Below are 22528 nucleotides of genomic sequence, written 5' to 3'. Positions count from 1 at the left end.
ATTTCTTCCCTATGTTGGGGGTTCATGGTTTCCATCATTTTCCTAAGCTCTTTTATTTTTTTTATCTGTGTCTGCTCTAGAGTCACTAACCATGACTTTCATTATGATCACCATCTCTGTAGTTATCTGAGAAATTGTTTCTGATTTGATTTTTCTAGAACCTCATTCATCTGCTTCGTTACTTCTGCTGTTACCACTTCAGAGGGTCCAGGTGGGTGGCTTTCAAGTTGTTCTACCTCATTACCCCTGGGTTTGCCTTTGTCAAGCTGGAAGTCTGGGGTTAAATCTTGCTGAATTGTCTTCTCATTTGCTTCACCTCCTCCTTCCCCTTCCTTCTTCCTTCATCCTTCTTCCTTCTTCCTCCTCTTCTTTTTTAGTTTAATTCCTAGGTTGATGCTTATAAATTGCTTATGGCAGGTAGCTTTATTGCTAATATTTACAATGCTTAGGAAATGACTACTTCATAGAGATGTCTTCCAGGTGTAGCTGGCTTTTGGGTTTTGAGTCTGTTGTAAGATCCTACCTCTTCAGTTTATTGGGGATTAGAAGTTGCTGCCTATTTGGCCTATTTGTTTTGTTTGTTTGTTTGTGGTCTTTTTAGACAGGGTCTTAGTGTACAGTTTAGGTTGGCCTTGAACCCAGCTGGCCTCACACTCACAGTGATCCTCCTGCCTTGACCTCTCAAGTGGTGAGATTCTGGATGCCCAATTAACACCTTGTTGTTTGGCACTAGCCTATATTATTGTTTATAATCCTTAGGCAAACAATGTTGGCATACCAGGAAGAACAACTGATTAGAACAGTTATGCTACCTTGGCTAAAGTAGTACAATCAGCAATAACAATAGCATCAAACAAGCCTAGGGCCAGCGGTAGCGGTGCACACCTGTAAGCCTGTAATCGCAGCACTTGGGGAACTGAGGCAGGAGGATTGCCGTGAGTTTGAGGCCAGCCTGCCCTACATAGTAAGACCCCTTTAAAAACAAAAAAGGAAAGAAATCAGACATAGCCTAGAAAATGACAAACTCTGGTAACTATTAATTTGCCACCTTTTACTGTATAAGCTAGATTTGTGGTTATATAACAAAATGTAAAACAAACCAGAAAATTGTATACAGTAAATATGCCCTCAGTATGTCTGTTTTACCCACAGGGGAGAAAATTTAAAAGGGGTTTGGAGAAAAGATAGAGAAATAGAAGAACAGGAAGAGGGGGCTGGGGATTTAACTCAGCGGCACAGTGCCTGCCTGGCAGGTGCAAGGTTGTGAGTTCAATTCCGGTACCAGGGGAGAAAAAAAAAGAAGAAGAGGAAGAGATTAGAAGCAAGGCTGGAGGACAAAGGAAGATTACAAGAACTTTGGAAAACTGGTGAAGATAGAAGGGAAAGAGAGGAAGAAATAAAAACAAGAACAGAACAACAACAAAACTATATAATAATATAGTTAAAAAACCATATAAAATAATGTTCACATCCATCTCAAAAGAACAATCAAGAAGACAAGAAAAAAATACCAATTTCAGGGTGTGTCTCTGCTGTCACTGGTAGACAGAGTGGGCAGTCAGAGCGCAGATCCGTGTTGATTATGCCGATAAACTAGCTTTCAGTGGGGTAGTGGATAATCCCAGCAAGCCTGTACCTTTTAGTTCCACTGAAGTTTAGGCTGGTTTCTGGCTGTGAGGCCAGAACCCTGTTTGTTCAGCCTGCCACACTCTATGCCTCCCGCTGGCTTGAACTCAGCTCATTGCCCTCCTGCTGATTTGAACTCAGTTCCACCTCACCCTGACTCTGGGAATTGCTAGATTTAGCCACTTGAAGCTGCTCTGAGTTACGAGCTCAGTTGGCCTCTCTCCAGGATGGCTGTGGACCAGTCACCCTCTCCTGGGGGTGCCTGAACCCAGATAACTGACCAGTACTGCATTCTGCAGCTCCACTCATGAATTTCTCTGGAGGTCTCTGGGGTCACCAGTAGTCACCGTGCATCTTACAGGGTCAGACCACCCTTCCCATGCAGTGAGTCAGGGCTCAGGAGAAAGCACTGCTTGCCACCTCCTGCGCTGAGGCTTTGCTGTCTCCATGGGCCTCAGTTCTCAGTTCCCATCCCTGCTTCCTTCTGTCTTCCCTCTGTCTTTTCTTCCTGTATTCCGGTGTCTGGACACCAAATCTTGGAGAGGCTGTTTCTCTGCTGTTCACCGCCTGCCATCTTCCTGGAAGTCCTAGGTTTAACTCAAAAGCCAGATGACATGTGCCCTGATTTCTGTATTCCCCTGCCTCTCTTAGCCAGGGAAGAGAGTAGAAAATATTAAGTTGATAATGGTATAGACTCTTGTTTTAACCTGGCAGGAAAACATACTTGGTTTTTGCTCTTATAGCACTGTTTATCATTATATGATTAAAAATTCAAAATATATATGCTTTGTTTATTTGTGAATATTTTTGAGTAAGAAAATACAGAAGTCTTTTTTTCCTAGCTAAATAAAACAATTTCAGTACCAATTTTTATTGTTTTTAAATGGTTTTGATTGAATGATAGTTCTGTCTGTCTTTAAAATAAGCCTAGCAAAGCTGGGTGTGATGGAGCACACCTGTAATCCCAGCATTTGGGAGGCTGAGGCGGGAGGATCACTGCAAGTCCGAAGGCAGCCTATGCTACAAAGGGAATTCAAGACCAGCCTGAACTGCATAGCGAAACCCTGTCTCAAAAATAAATAACCCCAGCAAAAATATTCCTCAGGTATTTCTCACCTTGTAAAATGGTGCACCTTCTGGGCTGGGTGTGGTGGTGCACTCCTATAATCCCAATAGTAGGAGGCTGAAGCAGAATGTTTGCCACAAGCTCAAGGCCAGCCTGAGCTGCACAGCAAGACCCTGTGTCGAAAAAATAAAATGGTGTACATTTTAAGTGTCCTATTTGTTTCACAAATATTTTTGAAATTCTGTAGGCAAGATCATTTACAAATGTTTATTGAATTAGCTTTAGTAAGTAAAACAACCAGAACATCCTGTAGGGTTCTGTAAATAGTCATAAAGTTAAACTTGGGGAATTTTCTTGTACCAGCACTCACTGAGCACTTAAATGTATTGTCTTTTTTTTTTTTTTTTTTTTTTTTTTTGAGACAAGGTCTCACTATGCAGTTCAGGCTGGTCTTGAACTCACTCTGTAGCCTGGGCTGGCCTTGAACTCACAATGATCCTAGTGCTGGGATTACAGGTGTGTGCCACTGTGCCTGGCTTAAATGTATTGTTTTAAGCTTCACAATAACCCAGAAAAGTAAATACTTGTCCCCATTTTACAGATGAAGGAACTTGAGACAGAGAGAGATAACAATTTCCTGAGATAATCATCTAATAAATGATAGATTTAGACATAAGATTCAAATCCCAGCCAGGGATATAGCTCAGCAGCACAGCACCTGCCTTGCAAGCATGATGTTCTGAGTTCAATTCCTGGTACAAAAAAAAAAAAAAAGATTCAAATCCTATGCAAGCAAAAGTTTTCTACCATAAGTATTTAAAGTTCTTATCAGACAAAGTAGCTTATAGAGAAATATTACTGTATTCTTTTGTTTTTTGGGTTTTTTGTTTTTTGTTTTTTGTTTTTTTTAGATGGGGGTCTTGCTATGCAGTTCAGGCTGGCCTTGAGCTCACTTTGTAGCCTAGGCTGGCCTCAAACTCAATGATCCTCCTGCCTCAGCCTCCCGAGTGCTGGGATTACAGGCATGAGCCACCACACCCGGCTATGTATTCTTCTTTGCTAGTATTTTAAATTAAATCCACAATATTGTCCAGTGAAAAGTATGTGAAGATTTACAGATACTTTTTTAGTGTCTTAAGGTAGAACTAGCTGCAGTTAAAACCCAGGTGCTAATTTAACATACAGGCCACCTATGACAATATTAAAATAAGATGGTATTATGCCCTCGTTAAAGAAAAATTCTCGAATAACTGTAATGCTTGTACTTTGAAGACAGCATCTTAGGTCTTTACGCAAGCCACACAAAGTGTTACTGCAGTGAAAAAACAGTGGCATGAGTAATACCTGCTCACAGCCCGAGACACTTGATGTATCTTGGGCCTCTGCTTGTTGGATTTTGCAGTTTCATGAGCAAGATTTATATACTTTTTAAAGTTTTATATTTCTGTGTGTTCTACTTGATGTCAAATCTGTATTCTTAAATTGTAGGGTTCCATTAAAGAAATAACCATCTCAGCCCCTCCTTCTTTCTCCCTACCCACCCCCCACACTCATTTTGTGTAATATGGTAATGATATCACCGTAGCAGTAATTACGGGTCATCTTCATTTCTTTCATCTCTGCCTATTCTGATGGCTTCATTCCTTTGACAGAGAAGATTTGGCTCTAGGTGCTATGATTATTTTGTTAAGCGTTATTCGAATAGACAGGAGTGAGAGAAATTAATCAATCCAAATGCAATTAGCATCATGTTTAACCCAGTGATGGACGTCTCAAGGTGAAACAGCCAGGGGAGTTTCAGACATTATTATTCAATCCAGTGGTTCTTATCTAAATTATAATCAAGAAAGGTTTTTATTGGCTTCCCAGTGTGAAGATGTAACTCTTTCCCTGCCCTGGGGGTCAGGAAGACTGGTCCTTCATTCTTTCTAGACTTCAGCTACTACCAGCACCTCAGAGTGGGGTGAACCAAGAAGGAAAGTTGTCCTAATAGCCAAGGCATTTGGAACGATCTGTACTATGATCTGGGTCTGATTTTCCGAATAGTAGAACCCAGCCTATGGATACTGCACTCTGTCTAAATTGGGGCCAATATTTTGTGTACTGATCAAGTCATTTTGACTAATTGTTCTGTCTTAACCTTACGCGATAGATTATTATTTCTGTTCTTTATGAATGAGGATATTAAGATGGGGTGAAGTTGCTAGCCTTTGATCATAAGTGTTTTCACTAGCATGTATTACTTTGTAGAGGCCCTGAAGCATGAATGTTCTGCACAAATTTATGGGTATTTATAAAACTTCCAGACCCTGGAGTATTAACCCATTGCTTTGATCTCATTGCCTTTCTCAGCTGAGTTTTACCCTTGAAGAGAACATGAGGAGAAACAATGCGGAGTTGGTGGCTCTTGTTTCTTGAATATAAATCTTTGAGAGCTTTGTTGTTTGGTTTGTTTTTTAGTAGGGAGAAGGGTGATAAAGACTAGTGTTACATATTTGAAGTCTGGTTTTGTCTTGCTCTTGTGAGAGGGCAAGGCCTGGAGAGTTGATGGAGAAACACAGGCTTGCCCCTGAATACATTGTTCAAATGCCTGACAAGTAAGACTCCTCTGCTTCTACCTTCAGTCTTCGGGCGTCTTGGCTGACACCTCCCATATTTTATGTTCCTGCTTGATGTTTGATATTCTCAAAATAAATCTGTTGGCTGATATTTCTGTCTTTTTTTCCCCTCTGTTATGAAAAGCCATTAAAATTATTTTCCATTTTGGAACTGTCCATATTTGTTTACTTGCACATTGAGTCTTTACTTTGCTTGCTCATAGTACTTCTGGGGTAAAAGTGTCTGGAAATAGGCCTCGAAGAGGAAATGTTTAATATAAAATTATTTCTCTGAAGTCACTGGAGGAAAGAGTGTTCTTATCCAACCCACCTTTTTGTTAGAAAAAGTGTTAGATGAACCATAAAAAAAGAATCTGGAAAATATGCTCCCAAGAAATAATTTTTTGAGACTTTTGAGGACAAAGAAGGGAAAAGTAAAAAAAGAGAAAAAAGGAAAAAATGGAAACCATGCTTTTGTAAATGGAGGGCAGAGGAGTGGGTATGTGGAGGGGATGGGATTGGGGGAAAAAGCAACAAGTTATATCACATACAGGTACACATTTTCTATGGTGAATGTGGTCATTATGTATATGTAAAATGTACCACCAGGTGTGGTGGTGCATGCCTGTAATCCCAGCACTTGGGAGGCTGAGGCAGGAGGATCGTTGCAAGTTCGAGACCAGCCTAGGCTACAAAGTGAGCTCAAGGCCAGCCTGAGCTGCATAGCAAAACCCTGTCTCAAAAAGACCAAATAAATAAATAAGTAAATAAATAAATTACCAATAGGCCCACTGTAGTGGCACTCGGCTATAAGCCCAGCACTCCGGAGGCTGAGGCAAGAGGATCTCTGTGAGTTCAAGGCCAGCCTGAACTACATACTGAGACCCTGTCTGAAATAAATAATTCAAATAAAATTTGATTGGAGAGGAAAGAAAAGAACTAAAAAAATTTTTTTTAAAAGATTTTGATAGTCTTGTAATAATTTGATGACAGGTATAGTACATAGGGTATTCTTTTCTCAGACATATAGTATTTCACCTCCCTTTTTGAAATGCTTATACCCGAAGAACTTTATGCAAAAGCCTCAAGACTGTTCTGCTGACCTTCAGGTGTTACTTTTAGTATTTTAGAGAAAAGTGAGCTTTCTACCAGATGCCTTCATTGTGGGTAACTTATCATAGGACTTGGTTGAGATTGATGAACAGACCTCAGTACAGTTATTGCACTTGCTGAGGCCGCCAAGTGTCCCAGTGCAGAGGCATCAAGATCTGCTCCTCACCCAGTAACACCGTTCTCGGTTCCCGGGTCCTTTTGCTCTTGACGCTAGCACCGGCTGCTTTCATATCAGAAGCATTCAAAAGCGCTTAGTCCTTGACTTGAATTGTCAGTCCCTTCATGTCCTTTCTGCGGAGAGCTGACGCCGAGCTGAGCTCGGTGAAGAGTCTCAGTCTGGCAGGCTGCCTTGGAACTGCCGTGCTGCACGCCCGCTCTGGGCCATAGCAGGAGAACTTGCCACGTTCCTGCGAGGCCGCAGTCGGCGTTATGAGTCACCCTGGTTTCTTTCTGTTCTCCTCTCATCTAACCGTACCCGTTAACAGCTAGCTCCACCTTGGCCTTTGAGGATAGTCTCTATCAGAAGGCATAGCATTGGCCCCCAGCATGCAGGAGGCTGAAGCAGGAAGATAGAGATTTTGAGGCCAGGCTGGGCTACACAGCTACAGGCTATCCTGTACTATGGAGCCAGACCCTGTCCCTCATATCTTGTATATAAGGGGTGGAATGTCAGGGTTTTTTTGGTCAACACTTAATTTGTAAATATTCTTCAGATTTACCAATTGTCCCCCCCTCCCCAGAATACCTCTCATGTAGTAAATTTATCAGTTGTCCCCCCCATCCCCAGAATACCTCTCACGTAGTAGTAGGCCCTCCCTGAGACCGACGTCACCGTCGGCCAGCCACCCCCGCAGGCTGCTCTTCTGCACGGCACGCGCCGATGGCCGAGGGGCCTCTTGTCCTCGCCGTTAGTGCGTCGAGGCTTCAGAGACTAAAAGAGTAATTTCTAAGGAGTCAAATCCGTAAGTATAACGAGTTTCTACAAGTCATCTTCTGTGAGGCTGATTAAATAACCTACTAGCACAGGGATTTAAACTGCTCCCCGGGATTTTTTTCTTTTTGCTAGAAGTAACTACTGGTATGGTTGGGAAGGTAGCTGCCTCTAGTACTTGACATTACTCCAGCGGGATTTGCAGGGTTGATTTTGTTTTGTTTGCTCATGTTACCGTAATGTGCAGCTAGTTTATGACAGAGAGGTGGAAGCAGGTAATGAAGACATTGCTGAGAGTAGTGTCTGCCTGTCGATCAGGAGCCTTCTTCAGCACTCCGTTTCCCCAGGGCTGGGTTGGCCCATTCTTGAGCTTGGAGTGGTCGCTGAGTGGACTCTGTGGTGTGGCTGGGTTAGCCCCAAGCCCCTGTTGAGGTGAGCAGCTGCACTGTGCTTGGAGCTCGCTTGCTTTCCTTGCCAGGGGTGCTAACCCCAGCATTACTTGGGTGCCAGCTGCGTGTGCTATCACTTGGTTTGCGTTTGAAGATCTTTTTATAATAAGTAGGCTTCCTTTTGCCGCTCTCAATACTGTGTGGTTTGGCTTATCTGGTGCAGTCTGGTGCCCCTTGTGAGAGGGCAGCTAAGAGAGGACAGTGCTTGCCGTGGCGCTGTGGCTAACCAAACGCCAAGGGAAGGCGTCCAGGCTGAGAAAGCGGTCATACTAGTTTGAGGGCAGCAGGGCAGGGTAGTTCCATGGTGGAGGTTAAGATGGAAGGCCTGCGCCATTTACTGAACTAACGAAAGCCTGTTGTGAACAACAGCTTGTCAGTATAGCAGATCAGTTTCCAGTTTGAGGGGTGGGCAGTTAATGAGACAGACACACCTACACAGTTAGAATAGAGTTCGGAGATAGCATTAGTATGTTCCAGCAGCCAGCGGCATCTGCCACAAAGGGAGCCTGTCATTTGCTCCAGAACTGCTCCCACAGACCAAGAACACTCTGCAGTAGACAGCTGCGACTCGGCTGCACTGCGTCGTGACAGTGGGTTTCTCTGTTCTTTCATTTTCCTCCTCTTCTTTCCTTTACTCTGTATGAAATGACTGGCATATGTGGACAAGCATATTTCCTTTAAAAAAAAAAAAGAAAAAAATACGAAATGGCTGATGGGATGTTTTATTCAGATGGAGATGGAATGAGGGAATACCTTTGTCCATTTCTGACGCACTTACCCAGCTGTAAGGTTTTTTTTGTTTTTTTTGTTTTTTTTTGTCTTTTTGAGGCAGGGTCTCACTATGCAGTTCAGGCTGGCCTTGAGCTCACTTTGTAGCCCAGGCTGGTCTTGAACTCGCAAGGATCCTCCTGCCTCAGCCTCCCAAGTGCTGGGATTACAGGCATGCGCCACCACGCCCGGTTATCCAGCTGTCTTTATTTCCACAAAGTTATTTTGTTCGCGCCGCTTAACAACAACTACAACAACAAAAATCCCTGCATACCTTGTTCCATTGGGGACTTTTGACGTTTTTCATTTATAAGGACAATTTTTTAATCTTGTTGTACATAGCTTTACATGTCAGGCAATATGTCTTTAAGTGACAATCAGTTACTCTTAAAAATGAATCGTTGATAAGCCCATGAAGCATCTTGCTTACATAAACTTGTTTGAATAAATAGGCTGCAGTAGGTACATTTACTGACTGCCTTGTGACCTCTGTCTTCATCCCACCTTACACAGATGAGGAAGCTGAAGCCCGGAGAGCCTAGGGACCTGCCACAGTGGTGAGGGCCAGATGTAAGCTAATCCCGTGTTAGGAAGCCTGCCCCTTCCATATTCTGTTACCTCCTTTGCTCCCTGGCCACTGACGGCAGACCTCCTAAAAACAGCCTGTTGTTGCTTTTCCAGTGTCAGGAAACCAACGTGACTCTTCTCTGTCATGAGAATGTTTTTAATTAGATTGCAGCAGAGAAATATTTAGTTTGGAATTGAAAACCAAACATTCTAAGAGTTTTTTCCATTTCATTAAAAGTTACTTAATCTTTATATTATTCCCTACATAAAAGTCAAGCAGAATTTTTATCAGGCAATTGCCTCAAAGTTATAATCTGGAAAATCTTTCTGTAATGAAACCCATATGTCATGGGTGAAAGGTGCAAAGCCTTGGCAGAGAAGGCTGGTCTCGAGGGAGATTCTGCACCCAATCTCGTTAACCAGGGTGCTTCTGGTAATCCCTCACCCCCTCGCCGGCAAGAAATCAATCTGTACCACTGAATCTTTCTCACCCAGCCACGGAAAATTTACTGCAGAGAAGGCAGTTTGGGGCTAGTGGCTGTGGAAAGAGAGCCAGAAGCAAGGCTAAATGGAGGGTGGAGGAGTGGGAGAGTCTCAAGAGGAGATTATATTAAAGCCCACTCCACATCAGAGCAAGCAGGATGAAGTCTTCCCTTCAGCCCTGACCTGCCTAGGTGTGCTCAGGTATTTACAGCTGCCATGAACCTGACAGCCCTAGCAGAACTACAAAGGGGGCAATAGAAACAGCATAAATCTGAAAGTTGATTGTGGTTTGGCCATTTGCTGTCTTTCATTACGAATACGTGGACCCCTCTCCACACGCTACAGCAATTCACACGTTAACCCTCTGGCGACAGTGTCTATTGTGGCCTCAGGGTATGATGTATGCGCTGAACAGGAGGACCCGTAAATCACAACTGGATGTGGGAGTTATGCTTCCCCTGTGCATGGCACACGCCCTGGCAGCTCATGACCAGCGGGTTCCTCTTGGCATAGTTATGAGAATGGTTGTAGTGTTGCGTTTCTGTTCAGCCTGGTAATCCTGGAGAGAAAATCTGGAAGCAGAAAATAGTTAACAGATTTCACTGATTCTGGATGTAACTGTCTCCAGGATTCTGTTCTCCAGGTGCTCTTGTCTCCAGGACTCCATTTCTCCCTTCCTGCTGCTCTCGTTCCCTTCCGCCTTCTCCTCTTCCCCTTTTTTCCCCTTTCTCTTCTCTTTCCCTTTCCTTTCTTTTTTGTGGTGCTGGGAATCCAACCAAGGGCCTGTGTTTGCCAAGCAAGTGCTCTACCACTGAGCTGCACCCCGACCCCTAAGGTGGCTTTCTGTGTGATCGATATGGAAGGGGAGGGGCCGGGAGGGAGTGGAGGAGTGGGAGGGGCCAGGCTCCACAGCGTGTGCTCTCACCGTGGCCATTGCTGCCAGAGTGTCCAGCACTGTGACTGCTGGAAAGAAGGGATGTAGCCGGGCAGGGGGAACAGAAATACTTCGCTTCGCTATAAGCAAGCAGTAGCCATTTCTAAAGGTTTTTCTCTGAAGAAATTTGGAATCCTTGAAGGAAGTGTTTTGGTAAAATATATTTACATGTAAAACCCTGCTGAAAGGTATATGTGTGTGTGCATGCACGTGTGTGTGTGCGCGCGCTTGTGCGCAGACAAGAAATACCGAACAGCAGCAGAAGGCTGTCTCCTTATTCCTAATGGGATTTCGTAGCAGCATGTGCGAGTTTGTTTCAGAAGTCAAAAATGAACAGATGTTGGTATAAATTACCTCTGTGTCTGATGTCTTGCAAATTAAAAGCGCGGTTGGCATCACTAAACAATTTCACCAGGCTTAGGGGGGTGCAGTTTGCGGGCGGTGATTGCTGTAGCAGATCGGTGAGAATCTTCACACTGCAGCAGAGCAGGAAAGAAGAGATGAAGAAAAATAAAATAAGGGCTCTGAATTCATCAGAAATGCTAACACCTCTGATGACACGCGAGCAGGAGGGCACGCGCCCTGGAGCGGCCCCGACCCACAGCAATTTCTCTGTGCACAGAGAGGGGTTGGTGCTTAGGCTCTGATTTATAGGGCACAGCCCTCTTTTCGGAAGTGTCTGTGTCACACATTCGTATATCTCCTATATGGGACTGGCAAGTAGGGAAACTTTCTCCCCTCCCGTGGAGGAGATGATGTCTTTTGAATTACTTCTACTTTTACGGTGGTTTCCCGCAGCTCTGTATACTTGGATTAGGTTGAAGGGGGAGGAATGATTGAGTGGAAAAGGGGTTGTTAAAAAGGACTGGTTAAATTCAAGGAGAGCTTGCCACCAGGGGACTTCAGAATCTCCATTTATTTTTCCCTTTTAAACCCTTTGATCCTTCAAATAGTCGAGTCTTTTAAATTCTAAGACCTACAGTATTCTAAGTTATTCTCCCATTTGGTGGGAAAAACAGCAAGACACGAGGAGGTCTGAAGGACAGCAGCAGAAGTTGCCAGTGTTACCAGTACAGTACTGCAGGCCCGTGGCTGGGAAAGAGGCTCTCTTCTGCCTGGCAGAGTTCTAGTACCAGTGTCTGGTTTCCAGGGCGCCTCCTTCTGGCCGTGCTGTGAGATCATTTGATGCTGAAGATGCTGAAGTCCTTAGCACATGAGAGTAGGCGGGTAACCCATCCTGCAGGAATAAATGATGAGACCTACAGGGCCTGTCTTAGTTACTTTTCTCTCGTTGCTGGGACAAAATACCCAGCACCCAAAGTTAAAGGAGGAGAGGTTTCAGTCCATCGTCAGCTGGCAGGGTGGCACAAGGCAGAGGGCAGCCGTTCACGGCAGTGGCAGATACCAGTGCAGCAAGAGCAGGAAGCGGAGGGCACGTCTCTTTCCCTCCCTTACGTTGTGTACAGGCTGCCTACCCTGGGGCGGGTGTAGCACTCACACCCCTACCCCGGCACTGGACAATAAACCAGTCACAAACTCTAGATTCAGCTGCCTCCGAAAAGCCTGCCTTTCATGACCACGGGAGGCTGTGGGGGACATCCAGACACAAACCGTAACAGACCCAGAATATATTCCTGTAGGATTGGGCTGAGGGAAAACATTCCTAGGGATGGGTTTTTGTTTGTTTATTTGTAGTTCTGGGGATTGAACTCAGGGCCTTCACACTGAGCTACATCTCCAGCCCTTTTTTATTTTTTTATTTTGAAACAATCTGAGTTGCCCAGGCTGGTTGTGCATTTGTGATCCTCCGGCCTCAGCCTCCCAAAGTACTGGGTTACAGGCAAGTGCTACCTACCATGCTTGTCTAGGTATGAGGTTTCTGAGATTGCTGCTTTTTTATTATAATCATTGATTCATTCACTCAGAAAATACTGAGTATAAAAAACATATGTATGTACCTCTGAAAAGGGTTTTGTAATGATTAGCACTATACCAAGTATCTTCATTGTTAATGCCACCTATTAACATTCTGCCCATTTACAGATGAAGAAGGTGAGGCCCGGATTTACTGTCTGGCCCACGGTATCACTCAGCTAATAATACTAGAGCTGGAGCTAAGTTCAAATACTGTACTTTGTACTTAGAAGAAGCCCACACTGCCTCCTATGGACAAGAATGTACTAGATTGGATTTCCTCTGGAGTACTGTAGTTGGTTCTTTTTTTATTTTGTTGATTTGTTTGCTTTTTTTTTTTTTTTGAGATAGTGTTTCACTGTATAGTCCCGGTTGGTCTTGAACTCACTATGTAGCCCAGGCTGGGATTGTAGGTGTATGCCACCACGCCCGGGTGTAGTTTATGCTTGGTCCCTAATCTCTTCATTAGTTTGGTATTATTTCCATCAAGGGAAATTATTTTTCTTGCCAAATAATCAAGGTACATTTTAAAAAGAGTCACATAATGTAGAGAATGGAACCCATTGGGCCACTAACTGGTCTTATTTATGCAGTATACAGGAAGGAAACAAACATTTGCTGTGTTCTGCTTTGATCCTTTGTATATTACCACTCGTCCACGCAGCATTTATGAAGCAGATACACATCTAGCACCAGCCAGTCTGTCCTTACATTCCAGGGAAGGAAGACAAGTTTGTAAACAAGTAACCGCATGCAGGTCTTACAGGAGCTGGAGGTGCGGTCTGGTATAGATCACCGTGGAGGGGATGGCCAGTTTGGTGGGCCAGGATGGGAGCGTGGGTTCCTGAGGCGAGACCGGGCTCTGGGGCTTCCCTCCTCGCTGCGGAAGCTCCTTTGCTGGTGCTCGGGAACAAGTGCCCACTGGAGGGACAGACGGGAGCTGCCGAAGCCTCCCTGCCATGGCAGGCTTTGTGCTGTCTACTTTATTGTGCAAGTGAGCACGCAGCTGGTGCGCTTAGGTTGGGAGGAGGAAAGGGAGAGCCCATCCAGCTGGCACCGAGCGTCTGGACTTGCGGGAGGCAGCAAGAAGGCCAGGAGAGGAAGAGGCCTTTCTCGTTCCTGTGAGCGCCTGCCCAGCCGCCTACCTCCTTTGGCCGGGATGGAGACATGTTCCTGGGAGCTCACAGGACACAGCCTGCCCTGCATTGTGCGTGGTTCCAGACTCCAGCCTCCAGGGCCAGCCGGCAGAAACGTTTAGAACTGGAATGCATGTAGGAGACCTGAAGAGATGACCTTGTGGGACGAGGGTGAAGGGGATGTTATACTGTGTGTGCTTGTTGGAGATTTGCTTGACAGAGCTAAAACGGGGCTGCTGGAGTGGCCCTTGTAATTGAGAAATGTTTTACTTTCATTTCGGAGCCTTGTATGTAGGAAAGTAGCTGTATAAACCCACTGGTAACTACAGCATTCAGAGATTGATGGTGCTGAAAGTCGGAGAAAGACACATAAACCTTGCCTGGCTATATTAAATACCTAAGGACTGACAATGCTGAGAGAGGGGAGACCAAAGCTCTATAAACCCTACTTTATTACACCATCCGCAGATGAACTGCACTGCGGGGATGTAAACCCTGTTACACTGCAGCATGAAGTGACCATCACCGCCCAGAGACAGGGTAAATGATCTCTGATTTTGATTTGAGATTATAAACGTCCAGAGACCAACATCCCAGAGAAAACTCTAATCTTGGTTGGGTCTTAGCTTCCAAGAGCAAACCCCATGAGCTGCTAACGTGAACATTAGGTTAGATTCTTCAGAGAGGGATTTGGAGGGAGTTCCCTGGTGGGTGGTAAAATCTTGCCCAGTTGGCCTGTATCTTACAGTAGTTGCCAACTTCAGAATCACTTTGTCTTTTAGTTGTCCATGGTGGTTTGTCTCCCCGTTTTAGGAGGTCAGTGGTGATTGAATCTGTAGTGGCAGCAGCTTGGTGTACAATTTGAATCAACCTGCATTTTTAAATGAAATCTTCCTGAGATCTGTTGTTTCACATTTCAGGTTTTCACTGTCTTCTATTTGCTTTGTAATTCCAGCCAGAGAGATGACCCGGGGGAAGTTCCTCAACATTCTAGAGAAGCCCAAGAAGTAGCAGCTGTTTGTGCACGGGTGTCCTGGGGACTGCAGCCGAGCTGCCTTCCCAGTGCAGTTCTGACGGTGCGCACCTCACGATTCCCTGAGAGAGGCTGGACCTGCACCTCCAGGACTGCCCCTCCCTGCTCCTGGCACTCTGCACCTCTGAGGACATTTGGTGGCAAGAGAAGAGTCTGCTCTACCCGAGGATGCTTGTTACTAAGTCAGTGTCTTAGCCTTGGACATTGGTAACACCAGAGGTCCTGCTGTTTTAAAGGTCAGAGTTGTGCTTTGTCGTTTCCAGAAGTGATTCAGGAGCCCCATGGTCTCGTAGTTGCCTTGATACTGTGATGGCAAAGCCAGCTGTGACATGCTGACCGGACGGGTTCCTTTGAGTTGTACTTGATCTCTTAGGAAGTATTTGTGAGGCAGGGAGATAAAAGACTACTAGATTCTGGACCAGAGCATGCGTCCTGACCTGTGAACTCTCCAGTACATAATCACTTCCAAGACCCCCAGCTGGAGAAGCCAGGGTCTGCGAAGTGTGAACCTGCTCTTGAGTGCCACACCCCTCATGACAGCCGCGCCCTCGCGCCCCTCCCCACCGCCCAGCCCGCCTCCCGGGGCTGACGCTGGCCGGAGGCCCTCAGCAGTGAGTCCCTGCTGGAAGGAGCTGGGCGAGCGAGAGGCCTGTGCTGATGGCCCGGGTCACCTGCTGCGGGTTTCAGTGAGAGGTCAGTGCGGCCTGACGGGAAGGGCGTGGTCTGTGGGAGTCCCCTTTGGCTGAAAGCCAGAACCCCTGGTCAACCTGGTGTGTGTGGGATGGAGACAGTGTTCTGTCCCTCTTGTCCCCATCACAGCATGCGTGAGACCCTTAACCCATGTGACACACACGTGTGCAAGAGAAAGATAATTTCCTGACCTACATACAACTTTCCATGGAGTTCTTCCCCAGTTACATGTCCGTTAAAACCTGAGGAGCGCATCCCGGGTAAAATCAGTTACGTACGTTCGCTCATGGTTTGAGAAGTACATAAAGTTTCATAAACTTTATGAAGAGAATATCCCTGTGCTGTTGGGACGTAGGAGAAGTTGTGCTGAAGTGTGTGGTCTTGTGTGTCTGCTAAGGCTCCGCACTGTAGTTTAACCACTGGTCCTTTAACCGTGGTCTGACATGTATGCATGTTCCCCACGCTAGAACTGAGTTTTGGTTTTTCTCTCATTTGTGCCTTCTGACCATCCACAGTTTCACTTTCTGAAAGAAAAAAAATGAGCGCAGGACACACAAAGGATGATTGTGAGACGGAAAATCCTCTGGCTGGTGCTCCCTGAAAGGGTCAGTGTGGAGGCTTTAATGAAGCTTATGATTGACGTTTCCTGATCTCCCTAAGAGCAGTCGGAGTATGTGTGAGGGTGAGGCTGGCCCAAGTGAGTGCCATAATGTCACATTTTTCTCCCTTCCGGCTCCGAGAGTTGGAGCTGTCAGGCGCTTTGCAGGGTCTGGGGAATGGGGAAGTGTGTGGAGAACCCTGGGACGCCTCCCGAGCCGCCGTCTGTGTGTAACCGGAAGCCGAGAGTCAGTTCCCATCTGCTGTGGCCTCCCTTCACTGTCCGCCCTCCTACCCACCAGCACGAAATGTAAGCCGGCATTTTAGAATTGCAGTGTTTACTGGTTTTGTATTTGTTGTACTTAGAAATGTTGATGATGTATTTTTATATTGATAATATAAATTCATGTACAGTGGTGTGTGTGTATTTTAGGATATTAGAGGATTGTACCTTGTATACGTTGTCTTCATAATAAATACGACCCTTTCATAGGAGGGTTTTTCCTCAGAGGGCCATGTTGTATGATGTAAAGCACATATCTCATTGGGAAATACAACTCTAGTGACAAATAGCACCCTGTCTTCCCCCTTAACATCATTTCTAAGGGGGCCTTGGGTTCACTTTGTAGCCTAGGCAGGTCTTGAACTCACACCTGCCTCAGCCTCCCAAGTGCTGGGATTACAGGCGTGCGCCACCACGCACAGCTCCTCTTAACATCGTAATGGGTGGTTTGGGGCTTCAGAGTCACGGCTTCCAGTCGGGCCTCCTAGCCATGCATCTGCTTCCTGTTCGGCTCCTTCTGGGAACATTCAGGAACCTTTGATAGCTCTCTGTGCCTACGCATGGCCTGGGTCTCTCTTTCTGGCATTTTAAGACTCTCCATGAAATCCTGCTTGGCCCTCCTTGCTTTGGTCTATATGAAGTTTCTTTTCCAGTTACTCTGAACAGTTCCCAGCCCCTCCCTGAGGGCCTTTGCCCAGGCCATTGCTTTTCTAGGAAGTGTTCGCTTGTTTCCCTTTTACACATGTCGAGCCTGTTCTCCCTGGACAGCCCTGCGGACCCTGCGGGAGGCGGTGCTTCCCCAGCACTCCTCCAGCCTTCCCGCGTGCTCTCTCGGGGCGCCACATTATGTTGGGGTGAGCCAGGCCAGGCTTCCCACGTCCTAGCAAGCCATGAGCTCCTCAAGGCTGTGGCTGTCTCCTGCGTATCCACTTAGTTCTTCAGTGTCATCTTTGACTGGGGGTTCAGAAGACATCTGTGTATAGACTTGCAGTTAAACATGATGCGTTGTAAACATATTTTTCTCTGCCCCCTCGGAAATCCTTTGTGTGCATTCCTTTACACTCGGCTCCAGACCTAGTGAAGAGAAAGTTCTGTTCACTAGGTCTAGGTACTGTGGAGAGTTGTCTTGCTCTAGAGCCGGGTGTGGTGTGGTAATCCCGGCACCTGGCAGACTGAGGCAGGAGCCATGAGTCCCTGTCTCCCAAGAGAAGAAAGAAATATATGGCTTGCTCTTGACAAAAGCATGCCCTTAGCCGGGCGTGGTGGCTCATGCCTGTAATCCCAGCACTCGGGAGACTAAGGCAGGAGGATCATCGCAAGTTGGAGACCAGCCTGGGCTACAAAGTGAGCTCAAGGCCGCCTGAACTGCATAGTGAGACCCTGTCTCAAAAAAACAAAAAAACAAAACAAAAGCATGCCGTTCTAGAGAAAGCACTCCACTTTAGAGAAAATACATTGCTAGTTGGAGCACTAAAGATCGTAAGATACTATTTTTGTAGTTGATTAAGTGTATCAGTACATTTTAGGTATACATAATGATCATGCTCATCACAGGGAATCTGTACCTGTACATGATATATATATATATTTTTTAATTTTCTTGTTTTTTTACTTACCATAAAAGATACTTGTCATGATTTTTTTTGTTTATTTTTGTTTTTGTTTTTGAGAAGGGTCTTCCTATGTAGTTCAGGCTGGCCTTGAACTCACTGTGTAGCCCAGGCTGGCCTCAAGCTCATGGCGATCCTCCTGCCTCAGCCTCCTGAGTGCTGGGATTACAGGCGTGCACCACTACGCCCGGCTTTAGCTTCGGTTTATTATAGCGCTTCTAGATTCACTCAAGTCAGAGCAATGAAAATGGAACTGGGGAAAGTCATTCCGCTGTCCCTGTGGCCTGCGAAACCTGTGTGGACCCCCATGGGAGCCCTGTAACGGAGCCAAGGGATTTCCTTTCTGGTGGGCTCCTTCCAGCTCTTCTGTTGCCGCCATGGTTAAAGGCATCGCAGGAGGGTTGAACAGAGTAGAGCAAGACGAAATGGGGAGATGGGCCAGCTGGATGGCCCTGGGCTCAGATAACACCGATTCTTAGCAGCTCTCAGCTTGGCCTAATTCCGTTTCCAAGCATTTCGTTCTTTCGGTTTGCTTCTTCCTTTGAGAGCCACGAGACTTCCTGATCCGTGTGCAGACTCCACTGCACTAGAGCGGCAAGCCGAGGTCTCCCCAGCTCGGGTTAGAAGGTCTCACCGCCTGTGAGTGGCTTTTCCTGTCTCAGTGCTCGGCACTCTGGGGGTGTGTCTGTGAGTGCCCCTGAAGAGACCTCCAGGCCTCCCACCCTTTGCTCAGTACTTCAGGCTATACCAGGAGGCCTCTGGGGCTTCAGGTGGCCCAGCTGCAACCCTGAGACTCGGGATTGGCACGAGTGCTAGCAGAGCCTGTTAATTAGCACAGAGCACCCCGATGCTCCATTAGCCAGCCCCGGCATTCAGAACCTTCGCTCCTGGGGGCCGCTTCCCCCTAATGAGAGCTGGGAGAAGGGCCTCACAAAACACTGCCTCAGAATAATATTCCGCTTTGTCCGCGCCGGTAACCGGGGCTGACAGGATCACTCTGTCCACTTCTCTTCTAATTAGCACAATCCCAGCATGGCCTGAGCCAGCAAATGGAGAAGAGCGATCCGAAGTGATCGGACAACCGTACCGAATCACAAACACAAGGAGGTCCGTTCCCTGTAATTAGGTGAGACAATTCCTCAGTCTTTTCTCGGCTGGAGTTTGCCGCTAAGACTCTTGCTGTTTGGGTCCCAGCAACACAAGTTAACGTGTCTCCCTGGGACACTAATAAGCCCCAAATTGTCTTCCGCTTCACACACTCTAACCCGAGGACAGACGGGGGTAGCGGTGCAGCGAGGGACAGGGCACGGGGTCTCTAAACAAGCAGCCGCTGTGAGGCCTGCCAGGCAGGCGCGGGGGCAGCTGGCTTGCGAGGAGCAGCTCTGGGCACAGCCCGGGCCCTGTCCTGCGCCGCAGTCCGAGGCCTTGCCGCCCTCATTTGTCTCTTGAGGTCCCGTCTCACCTCTCCTCCCCGCCAGCAACCCTGGGAGCATCACGGGCAGCTGTGGCAGTGGCAGCATTGCTGGAGCGATGCTGAAGTTCTGTGCGCACAGTCACCCTGTCAGGCCGCGCATGGTGCTGCACACCTGTAATCCCAGCGCTCGGGAGGCTGAGGCAGGAGGACTGTTGCAAGTTCAAGGCAGCCTGGGCTACAGAGTGAGCTCAAAGCCAGCCTGAACTGCATAGCAAGACCCTGTCTCAAAAACAAAAAAAGTCCCCCTGTCAAGGAGAGCTAAGCAGTCTGCCTGACTTGCCCACCTATCCTGACCTTCACAGGCAGCCCCATCCCCTCCGTGTCTCCAGCCTTGCCTGCTGTCCTAGCCTCTCTCCTGGATGAACTCTGCTTTTTAAAACAGAGAAGTGGCCCGTCAGCTGCCCGGGCCAGAAGCCACAGCTGGCCGCACTCCAGGAGGCTCAGACGTTGGTGCTCAATGCAGAGAGGCAGCTCCGGATCACTGGGGCAACACCGTGGTGACTCGGTCACGGCCAGGGGAGGGACCCTCAGGGCAGCCCCGCCCCTGGGCAGAATTGGCCCACGCGCATTCTCACCTTTGTCTTGAGCCGAGCTTTCTGGCTCGACCTGTACCTGATGCCTTTGAAAGTGCCCTGCAGTACTAGAAAACAGTCAGCTGTGAGGATGCCAAGGAGCCCGCGGAATTCAAGTAGTCGGGGTTGCTTTGGTTCCCATCTGCCCTGAGACATGGGGTGACGCCAGTAAGATGTAACTTCTTAAATAACTCTCGGGGACGTCGAAGAATTTGTCCATAGTTGCTGGGTCGCCTGTACTCTCTTCGGTTATAACCAGAACTTAGATGACCTGACACATAATAGGTGCCTAAGAAAGAAGGGCCCGTGCCTTGCTATTCAGTATTGATAGCCAGGTATTGGCCTAAGGGCAGTCAGAGCCTGATTCTAAGACAGGCGGGGTGAGCTGGTTCCAGTCACTTCTCTCTCAGCCTTCATGTCCTCAGGACCCACCCAGTGTCATAAAACACTCAAGTCAGGGTGCCAGAGTCCAAACCCTGCTCCTGCCATCCACTAGCGAGGTGACCTTGGGTACATTGTCTAGCCTCCCTGTGCCGTGCTTGGTTTGCCCGGTTACGAAGCAGATGCCCTACCAGTGCCTAACTCGGAGAGTAGTGGGAATGAGTGAGTGGGTTCTTGCAAAGTGCCGAAGCAGAACATAGCTTATCTTCCCACCGCGTAACCACTTGGGAGCTATCGAAAGGCAGTGCGACCAAATATAATCTTTACATTTTTTATAGAGTACTCACATTTGTAAAATCTACACCCCCCCAAAAAAAAAAACCTTAATAACCCCACCGGGCATGCTAGCACACACCTACAATTCCAGCACTCAGGCCGAGGCAAGAGGATCGCCACAAATACAACGAGGCCAGCCTGGGCTACACCGTGAGTTCAAGGCAGCCTGAACTGCATAGCGAGACCCTGTCTCAAATCCTCCCCCGCAAAAAATGATAACCCTTAGCGAGAAATGATGGTAACTTGGTTACCTGGAATAGTCAGGTAAGCAGGATGTCATTTCTGTACCCCTCCAAGAGGGCTGGCGGTTTACTGACTACTCTCCCACCTGAGGTGGTACCCCTGTGCCAGCTTTGGCACTTAGTAAATACCATGCTAGTTTCACAGACAGTGGCACTAAAGACCCACTTGTTACCAGTGAGCGAGGGAGAGAAAGATGCGCTTTGTGACCTTGGTAGGTTTCTGAGTCTGTTGTGCTTGCCGTGCTCCTCGAATTGTGCTTCCCTGGCCTCTGTGGTCTAATAGTCTAAGCATCCACACCGTGGCAGTCGTTGCACGAGAACACACTTCCCCGCCGCGCGCTCTCACCCAGCCTGTCCTTCCAGCCTGCCTTCAGCTGCCTTGCTGTGGAGTTCAAGCTCCTGCTCCCTTCCCGGGCTGAGCAGGGTCCACTCGGGCCTCCACGCCCCTGCCAACCTCCCCAGGCCTTGTCGCGTCTGGCAGCCCGCAGAGAGCAGCCTAGGCTGACGGCAGCCTGAGACCTCAAGGCTGAAGGTCTCGGGCCAGGGCTTCCCGAACACCGCCGAGCCCCAGGAGCCAAAGGAGCCTCTGCGAAGAGTCAAGTTAGAAAAGTCAGTGACTTGAGGCCGAGAAATAAGCGCTGGCTGCAGCTGCAGCAGAGCCTTGGACAGGGTCCTGAGGGCTGCTCGGGCCCAGAACCAGAAGTGGGCTCTGGGTGGGGGGCGCTCCCGAGAGCTGCTTCCCCTCGGCCTCCTGCTCCCTGCCCCCTGTTGTAGCCGCTCAGTATGTTTGCAGAACGGGAACAATGTTATGGAAGAAGCGATTTATCCTAGGTGAAAACAGCAACATCCCCCATGTGTCGGGGGATTGGAAGTGGACCAAGGCTGTGATAGCGTTTGCTGCTCTCCTGAAGGGCTATGGATGATTTTCATTTTCCTCTACGTTTTCCAAACGCCCTACAGAAGCCTATATGCTTTTGTGCTGTACGGAGAAGAAAGCATGTGCAGCAGAGTACACAAGGAGGCGTCCAGGACTTACAATGCCCGATCCGTCAACACGGCCTATTAATGTGCATAAGCGCGCGCACATAATTCATCAGCAACCTTTGTAGTAGGAAGATGACATTTGTTCTTGGTATGGAAACATTCATCTGAATTACCAAAGCTGAATCAAGAAGGTAAGAAAATTTTAAATAAACCAATATCAGTCAATGAAATTGAAGATGTGATTTAAAACCTACTAACAAAGAAAAGCCCAGGCTCTGACGGATTTGCTGCTGAATTCTGCAAGAATTTTAGAGAGGACCTAATGCTGCTACTTCTCAAACTCTTGAGTGAAGCGGAAAGGGAAGCAGTGCTCCCAGATTCACTAACGGAAGCGCGCGTTAACCTGATCCTGAAAACCCAGTGTTTACTGAGCGCTGCTGAGCACGCAGCCCTGCGCAGGGCTGTCCGCTCCATCACGGGTAATGTGCAGAAAACGCGCTTGTTCCCTAACGTGCCGGTGCCGGCCCTTCTCACGTGCTGCTCCCAGGGCCTGAGCCCATGGGCAGAGAAACGTTTCTGCAGGGTTGCGAAGTTGCTACCTTGTCCCTCAGTCCATCCTGACACTGAGAAAATTATCTCTCACCACGTTTTTGCTATAGTATCATAAGGATGAATTTCTGAGTCTTTAGACGTGCAAAACATTCCTTGCAGTGTGTTGGAGTTTCTTTTGCTCTCTTCTGCT

General features: G+C 47.4%; 1 protein-coding gene across 1 annotated transcript in view; it reads left to right on the top strand.

Moving 5' to 3' along the window:
• The window catches only part of Lin52 (lin-52 DREAM MuvB core complex component), a 93884-nt gene extending 77468 nt beyond the window's left edge, over positions 1 to 16416 (top strand). The window contains exon 6 of the mRNA XM_005409403.2: positions 14540 to 16416. Coding sequence (XP_005409460.1) covers positions 14540 to 14595 — 56 coding nt within the window. The 3' untranslated portion in view covers positions 14596 to 16416. The remainder of the gene's footprint in view (positions 1 to 14539) is intronic.
• Positions 16417 to 22528: the final 6112 nt, after the last annotated feature.

This window comes from Chinchilla lanigera, unplaced genomic scaffold (assembly GCF_000276665.1).
Source record: "Chinchilla lanigera isolate Chin_1 unplaced genomic scaffold, ChiLan1.0 scaffold00122, whole genome shotgun sequence".
NCBI classification, from domain to species: Eukaryota; Metazoa; Chordata; class Mammalia; order Rodentia; family Chinchillidae; genus Chinchilla; species Chinchilla lanigera.
Note: the sequence above shows the minus strand (reverse complement) of the source record. Positions and strands in the feature narration are given on the sequence as shown.